At 37.9% G+C, this 26,028-nt stretch overlaps 2 protein-coding genes across 6 annotated transcripts in view; both read right to left on the bottom strand.

Moving 5' to 3' along the window:
• Positions 1-3,496: 3,496 nt before the first annotated feature.
• Positions 3,497-9,379, bottom strand: LOC121385396 (zinc finger protein 239-like). Its single transcript, XM_041516102.1, has 2 exons — positions 9,250-9,379; positions 3,497-5,879 (listed from the first exon to the last, which is right to left on the bottom strand). Exon 2 carries the CDS (start codon positions 5,816-5,818, stop codon positions 4,844-4,846), a length of 975 nt encoding a protein of 324 aa, XP_041372036.1. The 5' UTR covers positions 5,819-5,879; positions 9,250-9,379; the 3' UTR covers positions 3,497-4,843.
• A 6,338-nt stretch (positions 9,380-15,717) lies between these two features.
• LOC121369061 (misshapen-like kinase 1) overlaps positions 15,718-26,028 on the bottom strand; it is a 170,078-nt gene continuing 159,767 nt past the window's right edge. For all 5 annotated transcript variants that reach the window (XR_005957556.1, XM_041493909.1, XM_041493893.1 and 2 more), the window contains 2 exons: positions 25,624-25,763; positions 15,718-25,244 (listed from right to left, as the gene is read on the bottom strand). Coding sequence is in view for 4 of the 5 variants with exons in the window: in XM_041493909.1 (XP_041349843.1) it covers positions 25,161-25,244; positions 25,624-25,763 (224 nt within the window). In the remaining variant the exon portion in view is untranslated. The remainder of the gene's footprint in view (positions 25,245-25,623; positions 25,764-26,028) is intronic.

Below are 26,028 nucleotides of genomic sequence, written 5' to 3'. Positions count from 1 at the left end.
TAGATTATGGTAGCCCCACTCCCATGGCTAGTGATATTCAATGTTGGGCTAGTAAATAACTACTATTGCCATGCCTGACAGGGCTTCTAGATTATGGTAGCCCCACTCCCATGGCTAGTGATATTCAATGTTGGGCTAGTAAATGTTTCAAATCACTGATCCATTGGCTAGTGGATTTTAATAAAATTCTACAATCCCTGCAATCATCTATTTTAGACCATCAAAACAAGCATCTTGTATGACAGAAATCATTATAATTTTTAAGGTATAAGAATTACATGTACCACATGAATATTTCAAAGCAAAAATCGTCATAGTAAAAGCATGCAAAATTATACAGAAATCTATCTATCCGACTTTCTGCCAGAAAATAATTTGAGGATACATGACAAATATAAAACAAGATCACAAGAGCCTTTACCATGGGGATCTGGGTTTGAAATGTTTTTGAATTTGACCCCGTATTTCATACAGTTGACATATTTGAACAGAAGTTCCCTTAATATGGCCAATCTAAAAATATATATTGTGACAGGCTGCAATTAAGGAAATGTCTGTGACAAAAACCATGCTGTAGAAAAAAAAGAAAAAAAAGATAATCCATAGCAAAAAAAAAAAGTGCTTTGTATTATTACAAATTTTGTGGCAATCTCCATGGTATTGCTGCTTGTCGTGGGCAATTGCAAGGGTTGTATATTTTACATTAACTGCCAAGATTTTAGGGTATGTAATTTTACCCTTGGTATCCTCTGGCAAAAACTCTTATCTACTGTATGTTTTTATTGTTCCCCAGACAGCACGTTACTATGGTAACCATTACAGCAATGGATCATCAGTGAATTTACTGTTGGCCCACCAAACTTCGACATCAACTCGGCATCCACCTGTAGGACAATTGACTTTCCATTTTAACTTGTCCCACCAGAATATTTCTTTTAAAAGTCTAGCAATATTCAGCCTGGAGATACCATAACAATTGGATGGAGAATATGGAACATTTTGGACACACTGTGGAAAAATACCAAAAAAACACTGTACACACGATTAAAAATCAAGAAAAATTTCATCTTCAATTTAAGTTGATTGTCGCTTTAAAAATTCACTTGTCCTCCACCAAAAACCACTAGTCCCAGGCTGGCAGACAAGTGTTAATATGGAGTCCTGCCTACATTGGCTCACCGATTCTCAGATGTGTCGAGGGCAGGATTTAGCTCAGTCAGCTGAATGCTCGCTTGAGCTGCTTGTGTTACTGGATCGAACCACCTCAGTGGATCCGTTTAACTTGGTGGGTTTTTTCTTGTTCCAACCAGTGCCGCCCCACAACTGGTCAAAGGCTGTGGTATGTGCTTTCCTGTCTGTGGGAAAGTGCATATGCTGCATTAGGAAAAATGTAGTGGGTTTCCTCTGATGACTACATGTTACCAAATGTTTGACATCCAACAGCCGATGATTAATTAATCAATGTACTCTAGCAGTGTTGTTGAAGAAAACACTAACGTTGATGTGCCACCACTGGGAGATCATTCTTGCTAGAGATGCTTACAAAGACAAAAAAGAAGAAGCTTGTTATGCTTTATGACACCACTAGAGCACATTGATTTATTAATCACTGACTATTGATGTCAAACATATGGTCATTTTGAAATATAGTCTTAGTGAGGAAACCTGCTACAATTTTCCATTAGTAGCAAAAGATCTTTTATACGCACCATCCCACAGACAGGATAGCATATACCAAGGCCTTTGATATACCAGTCGTGGTGCACTGATTGTGATGAGAAATAGCCCAATGGCCCCACCGACGGGGATCGATCTCAGACCAACCGAACATCAGGCGAGCACTTCACCACTGGGCTACATCGTCCCACCCCACAAAGACAAAGATGGCATGGTTATCACTCGTGGTTATCACTCATGGTTATCACTCATTAACCAAAGCTGGTGAAACAGGTACAAATATTTGTTAAATCTCAGGTACATTGTATCTGGAAGGCGATTCACATGATTTTTACCCAGGTCATCAATTGTTTGGTTATATTCGTGTAACCTACCGTAATCCAATTACCTGAAATTGCATTGTAATTAGTTAGCTTCTGAAGTTTGCAGCTTACAATTTCAGAACATATAACTGGTAATCACGTAACTGATACAGCGATAGCCAGTTTGTGTCAATTTACATTTGCGTAACATACAGGCAAATGAAAAGTTTTGACGGTTCGAATGAAATATTTTGTGCCCTGTTGCAACAGTGAATTTCTGACCAAAATGAACTTTGGACCAACATACTGTTATTATCTGGGTCTGTATATCAGAACGTAAATATTTCCAAATGTAACCAACACAAAACATATATATATATATCTTTGGATGGCCTAGCTATATCACATTCGTAACACACTGTATGTTTTAAGGCTTCTAGAATATGGTAGCCCCACTGCCATGGCTAGTGATATTCAATGTTGGGCTAGTAAATAACTACTATTGCCACGCCCGACGGCCAGTGAAAAACAATTTATCAAATGTTGCAGTTGTCTATCTTGTAAATACGATTGTTCTGCCCCAAACCCAACCCACTAATGTAAGTGTTTTTAAGCTTATCTCCCTCTGTAGGTGACATATATCTGATTATTATATTATTTAGTAAAATTGTATTAACTTACAGTAAAGTACGGCTAGTAAACCAATGTAACCACTCATCTAGAAGCCCTGGTTGTACATGTCATTGTTCTCGTATTCCACCAGTCTGGGTCAGTATACACAGGTACATGTCATTGTTCTCGTATTCCACCAGTCTGGGTCAGTATACACAGGTACATGTCATTGTTCTCGTATTGCACCAGTCTGGGTCAGTATACACAGGTACATGTCATTGTTCTCGTATTCCACCAGTCTGGGTCAGTATACACAGGTACATGTCATTGTTCTCGTATTCCACCAGTCTGGGTCAGTATACACAGGTACATGTCATTGTTCTCGTATTCCACCAGTCTGGGTCAGTATACACAGGTACATGTCATTGTTCTCGTATTCCACCAGTCTGGGTCAGTATACACAGGTACATGTCATTGTTCTCGTATTCCACCAGTCTGGGTCAGTATACACAGGTACATGTCATTGTTCTCGTATTCCACCAGTCTGGGTCAGTATACACAGGTACATGTCATTGTTCTCGTATTCCACCAGTCTGGGTCAGTATACACAGGTACATGTCATTGTTCTCGTATTCCACCAGTCTGGGTCAGTATACACAGGTACATGTCATTGTTCTCGTATTCCACCAGTCTGGGTCAGTATACACAGGTACATGTCATTGTTCTCGTATTCCACCAGTCTGGGTCAGTATACACAGGTACATGTCATTGTTCTCGTATTCCACCAGTCTGGGTCAGTATACACAGGTACATGTCATTGTTCTCGTATTCCACCAGTCTGGGTCAGTATACACAGGTACATGTCATTGTAAATATTGAGTACTCCCACATGCAACATTCCCGACATTCTCCCCCCCCCCCCCAACCCTAGATGTACAGATCACTGTGACATTATGTGTTTATCCAGTGCTCTGCCATGTGAAAGCGTTCTAACCTGGTGTTAATGTGTGATTTTGACGAGAGTCCTGGAGCCCAAGGTTCACAAAAATCACATAGGACTCTCTAGCTTGACTAGCATACTGAAAGTCACTAGCAGTTCATAGAAGCTTGTCCTATGTGTCATTGTAATTAATACAGTTGATCATTTTCACTAGTCCAGATAAAACGATTCACTAGCCGAAACTTAGATCTAAGGGATTTGTCAAACCCTGGTGCTTGTATTGAAAATATCACCTTGTTCAAACTTGAACTTAAGTGATCACGTTCATGTGGGTATTGCACTGCAGTGTCACCATTTTGAACTTACTTCACGTTCATGTTTGTATTGACAATTGAACAATTTTGAACTTACATAGTATTTCACATTATTTGGTACTGCAGTGTCACCATTTTGAAGTTCATATTTATGTTTGTAAATTGTAATGAGAATGTCAACATTTTGAACTTACTTCAAATGTGTGTACATTTCCATAATTTTGAACTTACTTTACATTCATGTGTACTGTGGTGTCACCATTTTGAACATACGTAAATGGTGTATTGAAAATGTGCCACAATTTTGAATTTCACATTAGGCCTACATATATTGTATACTGCCATTTTAAACTTATTTCACATTCATGTTTGTATTGAAAATGTTGCCATTCAAGTTTGTATAGTACAATCCATGTTTCACAATTTTGAACTTACTACACATTTATACAGACTGAATGTTGCCATTTTGAACTCTTCACATTCGGGTTTGCATTGAAAACGTCAACATTGTACTCCACATTTATATAAATGTATTGACAATGTGTTGCCATTTTGAACTTAAATCACATTTTGAACTTACATCACATTTTGAACTTGCTCCACATTAATGTGTGTACTGACACTGTCACTATTTTGAACTTACTTCACATTCATTAGAATTGAGAATGCATTGCTATTATGAATTTACAAGTACTTCATATTCATGCGTAAATATTCTGAAATTATTTGATATTCACTAGTGTACTGACAATGTGTTGCCATTCTGAACTTTCTCCACATATATATGTGTATAAGAATGCATTGCCATTTTGAATGTACTCCACATGTGTATAAGAATGCATTGCCATTTTCAACTTACTTCACATACACTGAAACTGTCACATTTCTAACATTACTTCATTCATTAGTACTGAGAATTATTGTCAGTAATTTTGAACTTTCTCCATTCACATCTTGAACCATTTTATACTCTTTTTTTTCATATTTTTCACGCTGTCTCAACACCTTACACCCCCAGCCTCATCCTCCTGTTTCTTTACCCCATTATCAGCAGGAACATGATTATCAGCTGAGATATGCTTATCAGCGGGGACTAGTTTATCAGCATGCTCAGCGTGGGCACGCTTGTGCGTAGAGAACTGGCTCCTCTTGGAGAAATGTTTAGAACACACTGTGCACTTGAAGCGTTTCTCATTGGTGTGCGTCTGCCTGTGTTCAACGAGGTGCCCACGCTGAGTGAAGCACTTTGCACACTCCTCACACTTGTAGCGTTTCTCCCCGGTGTGGGTGAGGATGTGGATGTCGAGGTGGGCACGCTGCGTGAAGTTCTTGTAGCACACGATGCAGCGAAAGCGCCGTTCGCCCGTGTGCGTCAGCATGTGCGCGCCGAGGTTGTCCTGTCGCGAGAAGCACTTTGCACACACTTTACACTTGTAGCGGCGTTCCCCGGTATGCGTGGTCATGTGGCGGTCGAGGTTGTTCTGCTGGATGAAGCATTTGGAACACACCAAACACTTAAAGGGTTTCTCGCCCGAGTGGATTCGCAGGTGAGTCTTTAGGTGGCCGTTTAGAGCGAACCGTTTAAAGCACACGTTGCATTCAAAAGGTTTTTTTACATTGCCGGTTGCACCGGACCGTTTGTTTTTCCTGATGTTGGTACTCTCGGATGCCTTGTTGGTGGTGGTATTTTCTGATGCTTTGATAGTGTCGGTATTTTCAGATGCATTAGTGTTGTTGGTATTCACAGTTGTCTTGTGGGTATTTTTAGATGTCTTCCTCAGTGCCTTGATGCTGTCTAGTTTCACAGACAGTTTTGTGTTGTCAGTATTCTCGGATATCTTCGTGTCATCGTCAGCACTGTCAGATGTCTCTGTGTCATCGGTATTTTCAGATTTTATGTCATCAGTACTTTCAGACTTTATATCATGAGTTTTTTCAGGATTTTTTGTGTCTTCGTTAGTTTCTGATGCCATGCTTTGTTTTCTACTTTCCCCGAGTCCAAAACCATGAGACTTAGAAAAATGCTATTGTATTCTGAAACATAAAGAAGTATTGTAAAGTATTACATTTTCTAATCAAAACGTGAGGTGTTTTTCTCAATGTGAAAAGTGTCATGCTTTTTCAGCATGAAAAGTGACATGCAAACACTAATTATTTCTTCAATGTGAAACACCTCATGGTAATTGGCATCATTAATATTTTAATGTCAAAATATGGTTTAATATAGCAAAATGTTTGAGATTTTTTCAGTATCAAAAGCAATATTACTTTTTTTCATTACAAAACCACCTCATCAGGTAGCACAATGATTATCACATTTATCTATGACCATTTCAGATGACAAAAAAACATGATTATCACATTCATCTATGACCATTCCAGATGACAAAAAACCATGATTTCTGCTGCTATGCAGTAACAAACCGAATCGCGAAACACAAGTGTATTAATGGGTATTCATGACTAAAGAAATTGACAAAACATAACTTGTTAAAGTGATAACAAAAACTGGATTCACACAGGCTTCATTTCCCACCAACCTTTAGCAAAATCAATGCACGAAGATAAGTTTCAGTTAGTTAAACAACCAAAATACAAAACTAAAACAACAGGGCTTGAACGTAAGAATTTGTCTCCCACCGCCATTTTTAAAAGAACTGCCATGAATGAAACAGTCCACCGACGGCAATTGTGAGCCTGCCTATAGTAAAAAAAATTAAAGTGACATTTGTAGCAATTAAACCTGATTGAAAGGCTATCTTGTTATATGTAGACATCTTTTAAAAATGTTAAATATTGGCAGATAATGTACACCAGGTGTATACATTTCGCCATTGTTGAGGAGCTTTATTAATGTGCCATCGGTGATGCTCTCTACCTACGGCAATTTATATCTCAATGACGGCAATTGCCGTCGGTGCTGCCATTAAGTTCGAGCCCTAAATAAGCATGACAATGATCGTATGTGCCCCGACACAATGTTGACAGTGGATGCTGTCTTGTTTCTTCATATAACTAGTGCATATATTAGGGTATAATGCGTAAAATATTTGTTATTAGAAAACTTTAAAAATATCCATGTAAAGGTATTTAACAGTGTCTGCGCGTAACTTTTTTTTTATTAGTTGCCATCCGGCAAGTGGTGACAGCACTTTCACTTGCCCGGATCTATTTTCACTTGCCCGAATAACATTTTCTAAAAAACCCAACAATATTGCAACAGATTATAAGAGAAAACCAACCCACTCTTTAAATAAATAACAGACATGCCACTGTGACTCCCCACTGTCACTGTCAATACATTTGTGGTATTTCCAACAAATAAAGATGCTTGCGTTCACCAAACGTTGAGCACTGGTATAACCGACACAACCCCTTCCTCCCACCACTCCATTTCAATGAAATAATAATAATTAAAAAAAAACCTAAAATATAATGTTCAGTGGATACGATCTATGACGTGTACACATAACCAGGGCTGAATCTTGTCGACATGAATTTGTGCCCAATTTTACATGTCACTTAACTTACCTTATTACCCCAGCAGGCACTCATAACGGGGAAAATAAAAATCATAATTTCTCACTGAGAAATTATCATGCATTGGTCTAATGAACAATACTATTGGATAATTTGATGCTTACAAACCAATGACCTTGTTGGTACTAAATATGACGTCATCACCATTTGGCAAATGCACACAATGACGTCATGTAGTTTAAAGAGTTTGCATTTACGGCTGTCTGATTTTGGTGTTAAATTTATAACAAAATGTCATTTTAATGCATTCATTATAGATTTTGTACCAGAATAAAGAGAACTTTTGTTTTTGAAAATTATCTATGAACATGATTAAATTACAAAGTTATAGAAATACTCAGTGCATAAAGTGGCGTATATCATTTCTATACATGTATGTGCATGTGTGTGCCGAAAATAAAGGCTTTTAAAGAAAAAATTGCTCCGGTAATAAATAGAATAACAAACTCGGCACCAGTTATTATCAAATTTATGTCCCTCATGAAATAATTTTAATTTGTCACTCGCTAAAGCTCGTGACAACTGAAAATTATTTCACTCGGGACATAAATTTGATATTAACTGGTAATGCGTTTATTATCCTCTATTTACACCTATTCTTATATTGGGCATATGTTTATATGTAAAAGCAGACCTACACTTTTTCATGGTGCAAAGTAGGCTACATAGCTGTACTTTTATTTATTAATTATTGATTTAAAAAAATTATAATAAAAAAATTGGTTGCCAGGTGGGCAACCTTACTGTGGGTTTCAGTCGCCCATCATCGTTTTCAGTCGCCAGGGGCGATCGGGCGACCGTTAAGTTCGAACCCTGATTTAATGTCAAATACTGTTGTACATATTATAACGGGAATCCATGGCAAATGCTACCTACTGCAGTTTCTCTATAGTCTCTCTAAAAGCAGGTTGCAATTAAAACCAGTGGCGTAGGAAAGTGTCAAAGAGTTAGGGGGGGGGGGGGGGGGGGGGCACACACACACACACATATATATATATATATAATATATAAATATATATACACCACTACTGCTGCTAGTGGATCCTACGCCAGTAAAAACTGTCCGAATGTCTGGCCAGGCAGACAGCTGCACTCAACACTGCCCAGCATGGATACCCTGGTCGCAGTCTGCCTTAGTGGACCCAATGTTCCACCCCAAACAGTGGCCCTCGACTCATGTTACAAAGGCCATATTTTGTTTCGTTTAATGACACCACTACATTGATTAATTTATCATCGGCTACTAGATGTTAAACATTTGGTAATTTTTATATATTGTCTTAAGAGGAAACTCGCTACATTTTCCCCATTAGTAGCAATGGATCTTTTATATGCACCGTCCCACAGACAGGAGCATGAGTTCAACCCATACCCCCTTTTTAATGGTTAGGGTAGTTTTAGGTATAGGCTTAGGGACAGACAGGACAGCACATACCAGGGCATTTTATATACTGGCGTAGTGTACTGGCTGAACAAAAAATAGCCTAATACAATCAGGCAAGCACTTTACCACTGGGCTATATCTATTACCAAAGGGTCGAAAGGCCATAGACTAGTGTTTGCTGGAGCCTGGGAACCTTGCAGTTTGTGAGTGACAAAGCCCATATAAAAACATCTCTTACTGCGATTTGATAGTAGTAGCCTGAGGTGACAGACATTCGAGCTAACTCTAACCTAGTCTTACAATAAGCATGTGTTAAATTCCCAAACAGCCGTAGTTCACATTTAAAATGTGCTCAGATGCTAAACAAACATGCATTTCCTTTGGTTTGCAGGCTTTGGAAGTGGGACGTAGCTGATCGCTTCGTGGTCGTAGATCACACACAATTCTCAATTAACTACATAGATATGCATAAAATAATACCTGTTTCAAAAGTATCAAATAAAATTCTATATTCTGTCTTAGCTTTACATAACTTTTTTTGGTTAAAATAAAAGATATCTTAGTAAACCAGACAGAAATATTCCCTAAACATTCTTTTAACAACTTTTCCCTGCTCTTCTCGCATTCAACGAGATTACCCGAGATCTAGCATGGTCTCACACCACAATTTTAGGCAGAGTAGTTCAGCTAATATTATTACAATTTACAAACAAGGGAAGGAAGGAACATTTTATTAACGACGCACTCAACGGTTATATGGCGTTGGACATATGGTTAATGAACACACAGATATTGAGAGAGGAAACCCGCTGTCGCCACTTCATGGGATACTCTTTTCGATTAGCAGCAAGGGATATTTTATATGCAACATCCCACAAACAGGATAGTGCATACCACGGCCTTTTATATACCAGTCGTGGTGCACTGGCTGGAGCGAGAATCGAGCGAGCGCTTTACCACTGGGCTACGTCCCGCCCCTACAAACAAGGGAATATAAGAAAATGTTTTATTTAACGACGCACTCATCACATTTTATTTACGGTTATATGGCGTCGGACATATGGTTACGGAGCACACAGATATTTAGGGAGGAAACCCGCTGTCGCCACTTTTCGATTAGCAACAACAGGATAGTACATACCACGGCCTTTGATATACCAGTCGTGGTGCACTGGCTGGAGCGAGAAATAGCCCAATGGGCCCACTGACGAGGATCGACCCCAAACCGACTGCGCATCAAGCGAGCGCTTTACCACTGGGCTACGAATTACAAACGATTCCTTACATAAATTGCACTGGCGTAGGAAGTCGGGGAGGGGGGGGGGGGGGTCACACACACACTTTGTAGTAGCAGCGATGGTTTTTATATATTTATACATGTTACAGCAGTTAGTCTGTTTATAATCACTGAATCCTACATATAAATTCTTCGCAATGGCTGCCTACCAAACGGAAGTCAAAGATTCCCGCTCTAATACAACAACAATCTAGCTATGACGTTAAATACATTTATGAGCGGGACGTAGCCCAATGGTACAGCATTCGCTCGATGCGCGGTCGGTGTGGGATCGATCCCCGTCGGTGGACCCATTGGGCTATTTCTCGTTTCAGCCAGTGCACGACGACTGGTATATCAAAGGTCGTGGTATGTACTACCCTATCTGTGGGATGGTGCATATAAAAGATCCCTTGCTGCTAATCGGAAAGCGTAGCCCATGAAGTGGCGACAGCGGGTTTCCTCTCTGTGAGGTCCTTAACCATATGTCTGACGCCATATAACCGTCAATAAAATGTGTTAATAAAATTGAATGCGTCGTTAAATAAAACATGTCTATTAAATACCTTTACATCAATTAATTTCAAGCTCCCTAATAAAAAAAATTATTCATATTTTTTTTTAAATCGCATATTAATCACACATGTATACACACCCGTCAGCAAATACGTATTTAACCGGAATATTATTGAAAGGGGGTGCTGTCGGGTTTCTTCCTGTAGCGTGTGTATTAGTAATTAATATGTGATGATTTTATTTATTTTTTGAATTGTGTTCGTTTTCAGCCTAAAGAAGGAATGGCAAAACTATATCACTTAGTTGACTACACGATTCTGTCTCCCACGTCAGAATCTGTCGTTTTCAACCTAATTTTCTTTCGGTTGAGTGCTCGCTTGAGGTGCTTGCGTCGCAGGATCGAACCACCTCGGTGGATACATTCAGCTGATTGGCTTTTTTCTCGTTCCAACCAGTACACCACAATTGGACAAAGGCTGTCTGTGGGAAAGTGCATATACAAGATCCCTACTTCATTAGAAAAAAATGTAGCGGGTTTCCTCTTATGACTACGAGTCAGAATTAACAAATGTTTGACATCCAATAGCCGATGATTAATTAATCAATGTGTTCCAGTGGTGTTAAACAAAATAAACTTTATTAACTTTATTTATTTATTTATTTTAGTCGTGGGTTTTTTCTTCTGCGTTCAATCTTTTTACGGCCGTCGTATTAGTAATTCGGATGTGGCGATGAAGTTTGCCGTCTTCCGAAGGTCGTCAACAGGTCCCCAGAGTTTGGTGTTGAGGGACATGTCCGGGCCCCTTCGAGACTGGGAGCCCGGCGCAGTCACACCCTGGCTGTGATAGTCGTGGTTTTTTTCAACCTAATTTGCTTTTGTTTCTACACGGAGAAGGGTCAACGTGTATAATATTATAAATTTGCAGACACTATTCACAAAACGTACATCTCATTCCACTACAGGGCACAGCCACACACTTTAGATTCATGGTAGTTTTCAGAAGCGGATCTAGGGATCTAGGTAGGGGAGGCAGGGGCACGGGCCTCCCTAAATTTTGCGACAGTTAATTTTATTATACATTAATTTTCATTTCCAAACCTACCCCAAAGTTCCATTAGCATTGGGGCTCTCCAAATGGATTTTTTGGATCCGCCTCTGGCTTTTAATCTAATTTGTTTTTATTCTAAAACATTTTCAACCAAACATGCTTTATTCCTAAACTGGAAATCATCAAGTGCGTAGATTTTCAGACATTGTTCAAAACACATATATGCGTATACATTTCATTCCACTGTGGGATGCAGTCCCCAACTTTGAAATCGTGGTCGTCAACCAATTTGTTACACTGGTTTTCCTAACTGAGGAAGGGTCAAAGTAACAGATGGACAGATAATTATATTTCTACTTTAAGGTCACGTGACCCACGGGACACAACACATACATTTTACATATGCTGTTTAATAATAAAAAGAATCCACCCCACATATTTCACATTGCGCATTTTAAATATATGATACAAATATTTGGAGAACTGAGACATGATAATATGGTACAAGAGAGCAGGACTTTGAATACAAAATATTATTGGTTATAAAAATTTAAGGCAAAGACGAATTTTACTTGTAGAATGCAGGAAATTGCATTTCAGGACATACTTTTCAAAATTTTATAGGGAGCATACCTCCCTAAAAACTTTACTTTGCACCCTCGATCTGTCATCAGCCCCCCCCCCCCCCCCTCCCCACACACCGACCTCGGTGGTGTCGTGGCAGACCATCGGTCTACAGGCTGGTAGGTACTGGGTTCGGATCCCAGTTGAGGCATGGGATTTTTAATCCAGATACCGACTCCAAACCCCGACCAGTGATCCATAACTGGTTCAACAAAGGCCATGGTTTGTGCTATCCTGCCTGTGGGAAGCGCAAATAAAAGATCCCTTGCTGCTAATCGGAAGAGTAGCCCATGTAGTGGCAACAGCAGGTTTCCTCTCAAAATCTGTGTAGTCCTTAACCATATGTATGATGCCATATAACCGTAAATAAAATGTGTTGAGTGCGTCATTAAATAAAACAGCCCCCCCCCCCCCACCCCCCCTCCAATGTCTACTTCGATTCCACCGTGCCCGGAGAGGTAAGAGTTGTATAGTGCCGGCTATTAACCACGAAAATTGAAGTTAAAGTGTAATTAAATCATAGTTGTTTTTAAGCTAATTTTCGTTATAGTCTTTCACTTAAGAATCATGGTTGGTTTCAACCTAATTTGCTTATTCTTAAACTGGAAAGGGTCAAATTGTTTCGCTCAGAAAAAATCCTATAAATGTGCACTGGGCTCAATTAATGGCAATGTCAGAGGCTGTGCCCTGGGTGAACCTACCTGAACCTTGGATGGATATAGGTATGATGAAACTGTTTTGGTTTGTAGTTGGAATCCCATAATCTCCCCATCATGGCACATCAGGTTACATTGGTTTGTGAGTTCTTACCCAGCACTGAAATCTGAACAAAACATTTTCAGTATTATGGTTGCTTTGAACAAGACTGTACAAAAGGAAGGAAGGAAATGTTTTGTTTAACGATGCACTCAACACATTTTTATTTACGGTTATATGGCGTCGGACCACACAGATATTGAGAGAGGAAACCCAGTCGCCACTTCATGAGCTACTCTTTCCGATTAGCAGCAAGGGATCTTTTATATGCACCATCCTAGACAGGGTAGTACATACCACAGCCTTTGATATGCCAGTTATGGTGCACTGGCTGGAACGAGAAATAGCCCAATGGGCCCACCGACAGGGATCGATCCCAGACCAACCGCACACTTTACCACTGGGCTACATCCCGTCCCTGTTGTGGAGTAATTAAATATCCAATTTGTCTGTAAGACTCCAACTCCCAAAGACTGGCGAGACAAATCTTAAACTTGCACACCACAGAGCTCATTACATTGGATATATACTCCGTTGTGAATGCATTCATGAATCACTGTCCAAGCAGAAGTGTGTTTGTTGGTTTAACGACACCACTAGAGCACACTGATTTATTAATCAGCTATTGGATGTCAAACATATGGTCATTTTGATAGTCTGTCCGAACAGTTTAAAGTTTGATTTTGTTTTTCGACATCACTAGAGTGCATTGATTAATCGGCTACTGGGTGTCAAACATTTAGTAATTCTGACTTGTAGTCACAACAGGACACCCGCTACATTTTTCCTAATGCAGCAAGGGATCTTTTATATGCACGTTCCCAGAGACAGGATAGCACATACCACAGCCTTTGATATATCAGTCATGGTGCACTCGCTGGAACGAGAAATAGCCCAATGACCAGGATCGATCGGAAACTGACGCTGCACAGACCTGTCAACCTTTAGTCAAGAGAAAGCAGGAGGTGTGTGTTGAAAAAGCAGGAGATTTGGTCAAAAAGCAGGAGATTTTTTAAATTCACACAATTTAACCCAAAATCGCAAGATTTAAAAAAAACATTATTACAATAAGTTATATGAATACTTTATAATGTCATATATACTTCTTAACTTTAGATCTTGGCATTAAAAAAAAAAAAAAAAAAAATATTATTATTTTTTTTTTTTTTTTAAGTTTAAATATATTATTATGATTTAATACATATTTAAAAAAAAAAAATATATTTTATCCAAAAATGTTAAGAACATGAACAAGAAATAAAAAATTTAATTAGTACATTTACGGTATTACACTTACAGTTTGTGGTTAGTGTACCTAAGTACCAAAGACAAATTTATATAAATCTTATAAATTAATATTCAGTTTTTACTATAATGAGGAACGGTGGCGTGGTACTGATTTAAAATCATTATAATGATGCAATAAACATTGTATTTTCATTAATCATAAGTAAAACCTCATTACGGACACTCGTGTGAAATATACCGGAATTATACCCATTTGAGTAACTTTATGTCAATGTCAAACAACATTTTTTAATTGTACAAAAATAATTTCTTGAAGTGTACCCTTACAACCAACATTTTACCGCACAAACATACAAAATTAACTGACACAAGTATGTTTATACAGCTAATTGGTCTTTTCGTTGTCTTGCTGTGACATGTGATTTTAACATGCATCGTGTGTATCGCTGTCAACTCAGATTTGTCATAGTTGCATTATGTAATCCAGTGGGAAGACATTTACAATTCAGAGGTGTTATTAAAAGTAAAGTTTGTTTTATTTAACGACGCCACTAGAGCACATTGATTTGTAATCTTATCATCGGCTATTGGAACTAAATTGGATAGTTTTTTTTTTGTTTTATATGGCAACACTGAATGTCAATACACAGCCTGTTTAATTAGCGGCAACACGCTTCGTAGCCATTACGATGACAACAAACATTATAATAACACATCAGAAACTCCATGTGCTTTTTTAACAATATAAATAGGCTATCCCACAATTCTCACTTCGGCAAAGGTTAAACAGTCGGGACAATTCGGCCTGTTACATTCTCGGAAACCGAAAGTAGTCGACATTTTCCGAATGAGAAAAAAAGGCAGAGTTACTTCCCTTCTGTTATTTTGACAAGAGGATCGATTTTTTTTTTATGCTTACAAAAATGTCATTTAACAGGAGAAACTGTCTCCCGCACAGGTGAAAGGAGATTTGATCAAATACCGGGAGACTCCCGCGGAATCCGGGAGGGTTGACAGGTCTGGCTGCATCGAGTGAGCCCTTTACCACTGGGCTGTCCCACCCAGTCCAGAGTATCTGATGTTTGCCAAAGTTGAACATATCCTGCCCCACCTGTGGTACCCAGCATATGAAACCTGAAAGGTCAACTACACCACTAAGGAAGGAAATGTTTTATTTAACAACGCACTCAACACATTTTATTTGCAGTTATATGGCATCGGACCTATAGTTAAGGACCACACAAATATTGAGAGAGGAAACCCGATGTCGCCACTTCATAGGCTTCTCTTTTCGGGATCTTTATATGTACCATTCCAAAGACAGGATAGTACATACCACAGCCTTTGTTACACCAGCTGGCTGGAACGAGAAATAGCCCAATGATGACATTACTACAACCTGAACATAAGACATGCAGGAATGCTACAGTATAAGACATGCAGGAATGCTACAGTATAATCAAAACAACAACAAACCTCTACAATCATAAAAGGCATTTATTTCAAATATTTTTGTTTGTGTGTAATAGACTCGCACAACCACAAGCAGACTGGTTGTGCAATGCAATGCTATATGGTACAAAAAGCTGGGTTCGTTTAACTGTGTAATCAGTTCATGATCTCTTACTATTAATGTCAACCACTTCAGAGATGCTGTGATTTAAACCTATTCCACAAATGACCATACCATGGGTGGGATTGGCAAACGAGTAATTATTTTATAGATGGGAGAATCTTTAAGAAATATTTGTTCTTACTCATAATCCCAAATTACTTTATTCCTGGAGTATCCAGTATTGAGAAAAAGTCATCCCTTGCCATCTTATGGTCGTTTGCGGAATAGCTTGTAACAATTATTAGAGCCAATGGTTTAAAGGTTAAATATAGCCTACTAGTGGCACTGTGTACCGATGGCAATGGAGGTGCACAAGGCAGTTTGTCGAGAAACGTGTATTATGCACTGGCACATTCTTCTTGCATAAATGAAAGCACTGGGATGCACACAGGATTACATCCTAGTTATTCCTATCAAACTAAGCACGGTCAAGAAATAGTTTATTTTAAGAGACAATGTTTTTAATTAATGGATTTTTAAAATTATATTTTCCTTTACGAATAGGAAATATTTATATTAGTTTGAAACTTGATAGCCTTTTTAATCATATACTGTCCCAGAATGCAGTGCAAACCTTGCAGACATCTGCAATGCTGATCAATAGTAAACATAATCTGTATTCATTTAACTGACACGTTCAGATAATTGTCTTGCCAGTACTGGTGTATTCACAGGTAGATGGCGTCGTACTGAATTAGTGTCGATGTGACATACCATCTGTATTTCATCTTGAAACACCATGAAGTCTCCTTGAATCAGACAACATAAATGACTAGGAACAAATCTTGAGAACGCAACAGCAAGTTTTTGTTGATACAAATGTATGATAATTATAATAATAGGTATCTGCTAAGAGGCTGTTCATAATTTTTCTAAAAGTTTACATGAAAAAAAAAATCATTAGCGCTGGAAGCGGTAGGGAAGGGATTAAAGGTCCTTCGTCTCCCCCCACTATTGAAGACAATGCATTTACACCCCCACTTGTAAATCAAATTAATATACCAGTATAGCCCCCCCCCCCTCCCCCCACCTTGGTCACTGTCACATTTCAATACCGTAAAGAAAATGATACTTTAGCAAGGAACAATTTGTTTTAATGATGTATATTGTTTTCTTTTTAAAATAGTACCCCCTCATCCCAGAGTTCAGTCTCCAAGGTGGTAATAATGATGATCGGTGCTATCCGATCATCGCCAAATACTGCTGTTTTTAAATATAGACTCAAGAAATATTTTCTAAAATAATATCATTTGTACATATGTTTATTGCCATATATGTATTTTCTATTTGTTCATAAATGTATGCATTGTAATTCTGTATTGTTTGTACCTGAGGGCCTCAGGGAAGATTAGCTTTTGCTAACTGTGTTACCCTCACTAAATAAAGAATTTATTATTATTATTATTATAATGGAACAATTATGAAAGGCCTCTAGCAGGAGAAACCGATAAACGACAGATAAATGACAGATAGATGACAGTGTCTAAAGTTCAGTTTACTGGTGTAGGTGAACAGAACCAAGAGTATCTTGGTGGCTGGTTGTTAAAAATCATCAAAGAAACCAATTCAAATGGAAGACATAAAAAGAGTTGTTTAAAAACGAGAGATACAACAAACACCCGTCCCCCAACAGAGAAACCACTGGCTGCACGAGATACATGGAGGTTTGCACAGCGAGTCAGTGGATTACAAGTTTTAGCTTGTAAAGATGATTGCACTTAAAATCTCATATAAAAAAATGTAAGTAATATCACAATACAGGTAGTGCAAGCCTACTAATGTACAAATCAGGGGAGACAATCCAGATAACACCCTGCAACACGTGATGACAAACGGTCAATTAACTGAAATGAAATACACATTAGTTTTTCTGCAAAAGTATTGACAATTTAGTTTTCCGTAAACGTACTGACAATACAAAAAATAAATAAAATTTAAATATAAAATTAAAAATTAATACAATTTTTTTGAAATCGTGTGATAAACAGTCAGCATAATGATAGATAATCTCCCTTGAACAGAATGCTTCATAAATACTAAAAACAGAGACGTGTGAAAATGACATTATTCTCACCTAACAAAAAACAAAACTGAAAATCAATGTCTCACCTACCATAAACTATTTGGTGAATAGAGAAATAATTTGCAATATAACATTCAAAATTATATGTACATGTATATATACAGTGGTTAAAATACTACCATCCAAACTGGTTTTTTCTGCGTCCAAACCGTTTTTTTTGCCCCAGTTAACATCGCCACAGCCTGGGAAATTTGCTTGCCTGTCGTCCCTTCAGAGCAGAATTATTTGACATTTATATTCACACATTAGCCAGAGTCAATATTGTTTGGTTTGGCAGGTTTTCATTCAGGCCAGCAAAATTTTTAGCCTGCCAGACCGAATATTCGGCAGACAGTTCAGACAATTTCGACCCCTGATATATTTGTTTACTTCAATAAATAAATGTTTTTGTTGATATTCACCGAGATGAACATTCGTATATAGAACTACAAACCCTGTTTTACTGATGTACGACTTATACTTGTAGTCTGTGAGAATTCCACCTAAATCATGCTAAATGTGAAAACTTAATATCGGAGGAATATAAAAAGTTGCCACCGTCGTAAAAGTAATAATTATTTCTTGCCTTAAGACTGTATTGAGACGAGACGAAAACCAGAGCCTAGTTTGTCAATGAGAGAAGGATACAGAATGAAATAAAAAGTGTACAAAAAGTTTTGGACAATGACATTTTGTGTGTGTGTATGTTTGTCCACTTTGAATAAATACATATATTTTGAGAAATATACTTTGAAAATACAAATGACATCTATGTACAGTATATACAGAAGACATGTACATTACAAAGACAAGCAAACGTGGATAGTGATTTGATATTTTGGTCTTTTATGTACAAACATAAAATAACTATTTGCATAACAATATACAGTCAAATTCGAATTGAAGCAGCCAGAGAAAAACCTGGCTTAGATGGGGTCCACACAAAAGCTAACCAGGAGACCCACAAAGCTATATATTTCTAAAATGCCCATTATAGATAGGTGGTCATGATACAAGGTACACTTATTAAAGGTTAATATATAAGATGAATTTGACAAGTGGCCTTTTTAGACAGGTGGCTGCTTGTAGCAAGTTTGACAGGCACAGATTCAAGGAGTGTGCAACTCCCCGCCCCCTTGAAGTGCCTCCAAAATCTAGAATGTATAAAATTCATATTTGGGGGTCGTGGGATTTAGGGGGTGCAGATGTAGTATCTTAGTTGAATAGGTTTTCCTGTAATATATTATCACATATAATAAGGTATGTTAATGTAATCTGGAACACTGTAGGACCCTATTTGCACCCCCCCCCCCCCCGAAAACCCCTGCATCTGGTCCTGCTGACTACTAGATCCCCCCCCCCCCCACCAACCACCTTTGATTAAATAACAGCTGAGATTCTTATGTAGTGGTCAGAGAGAAACCTGCAGTGATGATGAATCAGGAGAAATGACAATACACCAGTATCACGATCACTGTACAGCAGCCATGTTGGAGTTTCTAATCAACCTGCCCTTATTTAATTTCATATCAACTTATTTCCGTGCTTATATCCAAGTAAGGTTCAAGCACACTGTCCTGGGCACACACGCCTCAGCTATCTGGGCTGTCTGTCCCGGACAGATGGTTAATTGTTAGTGAGAGAGAAAAGGGTGTAGTGGTCTTACACCTAGCCATTGGTCGTTAAAACTTGCTCTGGGTGAGAGCCGGTACCGGGCTGTGAACCTAGTACCTACCAGCCTCATGTCTGATGGCCTAACCACGACACAACTGAGGCCTTATTAACAAAATACAGGTCACTTAATGCAAAGCGGGCGAGCTCTGGCACTCACCAAGTTTGCAAACTACAAATATTACAAACAGTTCACAAAACTGATTTTAATTTGGCGAAATAACTTCATTTAACAATTTTTTGTGTGAAATTTTTGAACTTTAGTAGATAATTTGTTGAATATTTCTCCTCACCTCGAGGTAGCCCTACAAAGTTTTCTGTGACAGATGCTCCATCCGATTGCCAACGATCTGACGAATTCCTTTCCTGTTCTATTCATTTAACATTAGGCACAAAACCCAGGCTTGTAAAAGTTTCGTAACACTGCAATCTTTGTTCATCACGTCATGGAGTGCTGGTATCAACTCAATGTATGGCGGATATAAGGAAATGTTTTATTTAATGATGCACTCAACACATTTCATTTGCGGTTATATGGCGTTGGGCAGATATAAGGTACATAAAAAAAAAAATATCCCACGTTTTTATCAAATGATCAAAAATTAAAACTATACTCCACACCATAAAATAGCACTAATATCAATTTTGATTTTTGTACGATATTAATTAACTACATGTACTTCAATTATATGGCTGCCAAACATTGGAAACCACAAAGGTAACACGAACAAGTTGGAATAAACATGTTTGCTATTAGAATGATTTTGTTCGATTAGTATGAAGTGTATTGCAGTATAATAAATAATTTGTGTGACTAATTTTACCCTGCAATGCCAAATGCTGTACCAGAAATAACCACATGATAATAGGGCATCTTCACTCTCTGTAAGACATAATAACAATAGTTTGCCTAACAGCTTTAAAAGACTTCAAAATAAATACATAAAAATGCCTCTTTTTGTTACATTTCTGTGAGTGGCAGTGTGCAATTAAAAGACTATTTATAACTCTGTGAAAATTTCAACCAAATATGAAAGCCATTCATTAAGGATTCAGGAGCAATTGGAAAAATTTCAACCATTTCCAGTATTCTGAATAACCGTGACTGTGACATTGTCCTTGTCCTGGGGTCAAGTTTATAAGGCAAGTTGTGTGGTCCATCATTTGATGAACATCCATACCAAATATGAAAGCGATTCCTTAAAGGATTGTAGTTAAAAAGGTTAATGTTTGTTTTGTTTAACGACACCACTAAAGCACATTGATTAATCATCGGTTATTGGATGTCAAACATTTGGTTACTCATAGTCATCAGAGGAGACTCGCTACAGCTAGGGAACGTTTATATGCACTTTCATACCAAACGGAAAGCACATACCACAGCTTTTAACCAGTTGTGGTGCACTGGTTGGAATGAGAAAAAACACAATCAATTGAATGGATCCACCGAGGTGGTTCGATCCTGTGACGCAAGCACATCAAGTGAGCACTCAATCAACCAAGCTAAAAAAAATTAAAATATCATATACCCCCAAAACCCCACCCATTTAAGCAGACATGACACTTAAAACAATGGTTGCCTTGCTCACAACCTTCACCCCCCCCCCCACCCTGAAACTCCCCATCACATGTGATCATTTCTGGAAAAGCGCAAAACTAAAATATTAAAATAAACAAATAAATGAACGAGATCAAATCACAGCTACAAACATGAAAATCATAAAAACAGGGGCTGCAATGTAATAAGCAAATTCAATAACATGCAAGTTAAAAAGAAAAAGGTCATATTTTACAAGTGGGCTATTGCCAAATACACAGTCAATCTACCGTTAAAAAATCATATTGCATTGAATACATTGCAACGGGTGAGTTACTAAGAGGCCAAATGGCCTCCTAGATTTCTTCTGGGGTGAGGGAAAATAAAAAATTACATTCATATAGATTTGTTTTAAAAATCATAAGACACAAGTTATAAAAATTGTATAAAATAAAAGAGGTAAACTAAATAATAAAAAGAGTTCCCCAAAACCACTGACTTGTTAAGTTTTAATGAAGATTAAAAATAAGTTGAAATTCATTTCTGAATACACACAACTCACAGCAGCTGTATATATTACTACTGTGATAACGAAAAGACCTCACTGTGCTCAAAACAGACACCACCACCCACCAAAATCTGTTTTATTCAAATTTGTGAATCTTAAGCCCTATGGAAAATCAAATGGAACAGGAAAACCCCAAATCAGTTCACCAGGGGCTGTTCCAGCACTGAACCCCCCAAAATTGTGATTTGCACAAAAGAACAACAATCTTTTTTCTTTCTTTTTTTAAACACAGGATCCCTATAAAAAGTCAGTGGCAAGGGGCATAAGACATGTTAAAGGAATTTGTAAAACAGAAACAATAGAACCCCCCCCCCCCCCCCCCACTGTATAAGTGTACCAATTACACAACACAAATATTACTTTACAAATAAAACACAATCTATATAAAAAAAAAAAACTTTTATTAATAATAATAAAAAATGTACAGAAAGTGTTAACAAAAGTACTTTTGTTCTTTTTCTAAACAATTCCTCACCAGTAACCCCTAGGTAAGCATGAAATGTTATAAAATATATCTAATACAAACACAGCACTAAATGATGCAATTGAATGTGTAGTGGTCCAGGGACAAGGCAGACTTAAAAAAGAGTATTTTTAATCCAGTGTTTGTTACATCACCTCAAAGGTTGAGACAAAAAAAAAAAAATCTTTTTAAGATAATGCATTTCAAACTTTTGATGCTACAAGAAACTCATGACTTGACTGAACTGGACAACTTAAAAATTAATTATCTCACAAACATATTTTACCTTAAGTTTTTAAGATACTTTCTGGTGCTTTAAGGAACTACATGACAGTCAACAGATCAAGTGTCTGGACTGTTTCTGAACTTGGCAGACGTCAACAGATCAAGTGTCTGGACCGGTCCTGAACTGGGCAGACGTCAACAGATCAAGTGTCTGGACTGTTTCTGAACTTGGCAGACGTCAACAGATCAAGTGTCTGGACCGGTCCTGAACTGAGTAGACGACAACAGATCAAGTGTCTGGACTGTTCCTGAACTTGGCAGACGTCAACAGATCAAGTGTCTGGACCGGTCCTGAACTGGGCAGACGTCAACAGATCAAGTGTCTGGACTGTTTCTGAACTGGGCAGACGTCAACATATCAAGTGTCTGGACCGGTCCTGAACTGGGCAGACGTCAACAGATCAAATGTCTGGACCGTTTCTGAACTGGGAACACGTCAACAGATCAAATGTCTGGACCGTTTCTGAACTGGGAAGACGTCAACAGATCAAGGCCTGTGTTTATAATACTTTTACTTTCAAGTCCAGATTTGGGTCTTTCTCAGCCTTCTAATTACAAGCTGTTATTATGGAGCATTTCAATCCTGACAAACCCTTAGCAGTGAAAAAAAAAAAAATAGTTGTTTAACTGTGGATCCTGGTATGGTTAGAACATCATGGTAATTCCATTACCTTTATAACAATGTCCCTCGATGTTAGCTATCTAAAGATGACTCCATCGAGTCTTACCAATCAAGTAATGTTTTCATCTTTGCCAGACAAGAAAGAGAACAGAAATGGCTGCATAACTGTGGTACAGGTTTTTTTAAAAAGAGTATGTGATAATTTAAAAACAAATTATTTTCATGTCTCTTGTAACTAGATATGAAAATAAGACGATCACACCCAGCTTTTATACACACAAATAAAAAATTAGACAATGACTATCTGACTCTTGATTGTGTTGATTTCTTAAAGAGTCCTATGGTATTTCTGGCATCTTAATTATGATTAACAAAAGGGTGATCCACTGGTTTCATGCTGGTGTACTAAAAGCAAGTCATTATGATATTTCCAACCCGGAAAGGTGATCTACTGCTGGCACTGGTTTCATGCTTTTAGATACAAGCAAGTATTTCTCATATCTTAATTACGATATCTGTTCACGCTAGCTGTAACAAAAAGATGACACAATGGTTTCATTCCACTATAAAAATACGAGTCCATACAGTATTGTGTACAGAACAGTACGGTATGGAGCCTTGTGTTATTTTCGACACCTTAATCAGGATGTCTGCTGAAACTAGCTTTCACGAAAAAAAGGTGACCCAATGGTTTCATGCCGATGTAAAATAAGAAAGTCATTATGGTATTTCCAACTGAATCTTCATTATAATGTCTGCTGGAATCAACTGTCACGAAACTATGACTTCACGCTGATATATACATGTGCATATGAGGGCAAGAACCGTTTTTTTCTCTCACCATCTTAACTATGATGATGTCTACAGCAGTTAGCTGTCATGAAAAATGTGATCCAATGGTTTCATGCCGATATGAAAAAAAGCCAAGTCACTCCGGTATTTTTGGCATCTCGATTACAATGTCTGCTGAAGTTAGCCATCACGAAAAGGTAATTCCCATGGTTTTTATGCAAACAAAGAAAATCAAGTCACTATGACATTTCTGTCACCTTAATTATGATGTCTGTTGAATCAGCTATCCGAAAAGGTGATGCAATAGTTTCATGTCGATATATAACGGCAAGTGATGACGTGTGTTCAGATAATTTGTAGCTTAATTATGATGTACCCTGATGCCAGCCATCATGTTGCAGGTCATCCAATGGTTTCATGCCGAGATACGACAAGTGACATGTATGTGTTCAGATCATTTGATGTAATTATGATGTACCCTGATGCCAGCCATCATGTTGCAGGTCATCCAATGGTTTCATGCCGAGATATGACGACAAGTGACATGTATGTGTTCAGATAATTTGATGTAATTATGATGTACCCTGAAGCAAGTCATCGTGTTGCTGTCATCCAATGGTTTCATGCCGAGATATGACGACAAGTGACATGTATGTGTTCAGATAATTTGATGTAATTATGATGTACCCTGAAGCAAGTCATCGTGTTGCTGTCATCCAATGGTTTCATGCCGATATGAACAAAAAAAGAAATTCTTTATGGCATTTCTGACATCTCAATAATTATAATGTTTATTACACCAGCCACCTGAAACTATTGCATCACGTCAGTACACAAGGGCAAGTGAAGACATGAATCTGTTCAGATCATTTCCTTTTTAATTAGTGATGTACCCTGAAGCAAGCCATCATGTTCAGATCATGCAATGGTTTAATGCTGATAGTTTAAAAAAAGCAAGTCTTTATGGCATTTCTGACATCATCTCAATGATTATAATGTTTATCGCACCAGCCGCCTGAGAAAAAGGCGGTCCAGTGATTTCATGCTGATATACTGTGGCAAGTGACGACACGAATGTGTTCACATCATACTGGGATGAAGTGACGACACGAATGTGTTCACATCATACTGGGATGAAGTGACGACACGAATGTTTTCACATCATACTGGGATGAGAGTATTAAGACGACAGCTCGACTGCAGTTTTTTTGTTTTATTCCTGCAGCACTGTAAGATCACAGGCCGATAATAAAGCGTTAAGAGTGTGAGTGTCATGACGACAGATGTCGTCACGGCGATGGATGTCATCACCAGTTGGCGAGGCCCGGCTTGCTCAGCGTCATGAAGTAAATCTGACACGACGACCCGGACCGCACCGACGAGAAGAACACCTGAAATGAGAGCAACACGGAGTTTAGAATATGGTTTAGTTTTCTTCTTTAATGTTTTTTTATATTATTATTATTATTATATTTTTAAAGAAACATTCTGAGGGTACTGCTAAAGCAATACATGTCCCCAACTGGACCCAATTTTTGTTCGTATCTCCTAAGTTCAAGGCTAATAAACTGCCCCAACAAACAAAAAATGCATTTAAAGACAAAATCGTCAACAAGTGCAGTTCTATTAGAAAAATAATATGATTTTATTTTTCTAAAATTGAAGGATTGTCTATTATTTGCATTAGAAAAAAACTGACACAAATTCACCACCTCATAATAACAATTCAGATGCAAAATCACACCTCGCCTTCGATAAGTATCTTTTTACCTTGTCGTTTCTTTCACACAAGAATTTGAGTTTCTGCGCCTTCTTGTGCATGAAAACTCCGTCCAGGTGACCAGTCTCGGCAGAGCGGATCTCGATCGCCTTGTTACCCCACCCCATTATCTGACCCGTGCTGATGTAGGCTGAAATAAAAACAAAAATACACACAATTTAAAGATATGTCAAATACAACTCATGTTTTAAAATAAATAATTTTAATATTCACTTGAATTAACAACACTTATTGTATTTCATACAGACTTAAATATGTTAACATGTACACACAGCATTATTTAACTTATTTTATTACATATGAATGTTTATGAATCTTTAACCTTAATCCTGACTTGAGTTTACCCCCATTCAAACAAAAAGTTAAAAGTTTGTTTTGTTTAACAACACCACTGG

Source organism: Gigantopelta aegis, chromosome 1 (genome assembly GCF_016097555.1).
Source record: "Gigantopelta aegis isolate Gae_Host chromosome 1, Gae_host_genome, whole genome shotgun sequence".
Lineage (NCBI taxonomy): Eukaryota > Metazoa > Mollusca > Gastropoda > Neomphalida > Peltospiridae > Gigantopelta > Gigantopelta aegis.
The sequence above is the reverse complement of the archived record's forward strand: the minus strand, read 5'-3'. Positions and strand labels throughout refer to the sequence as shown.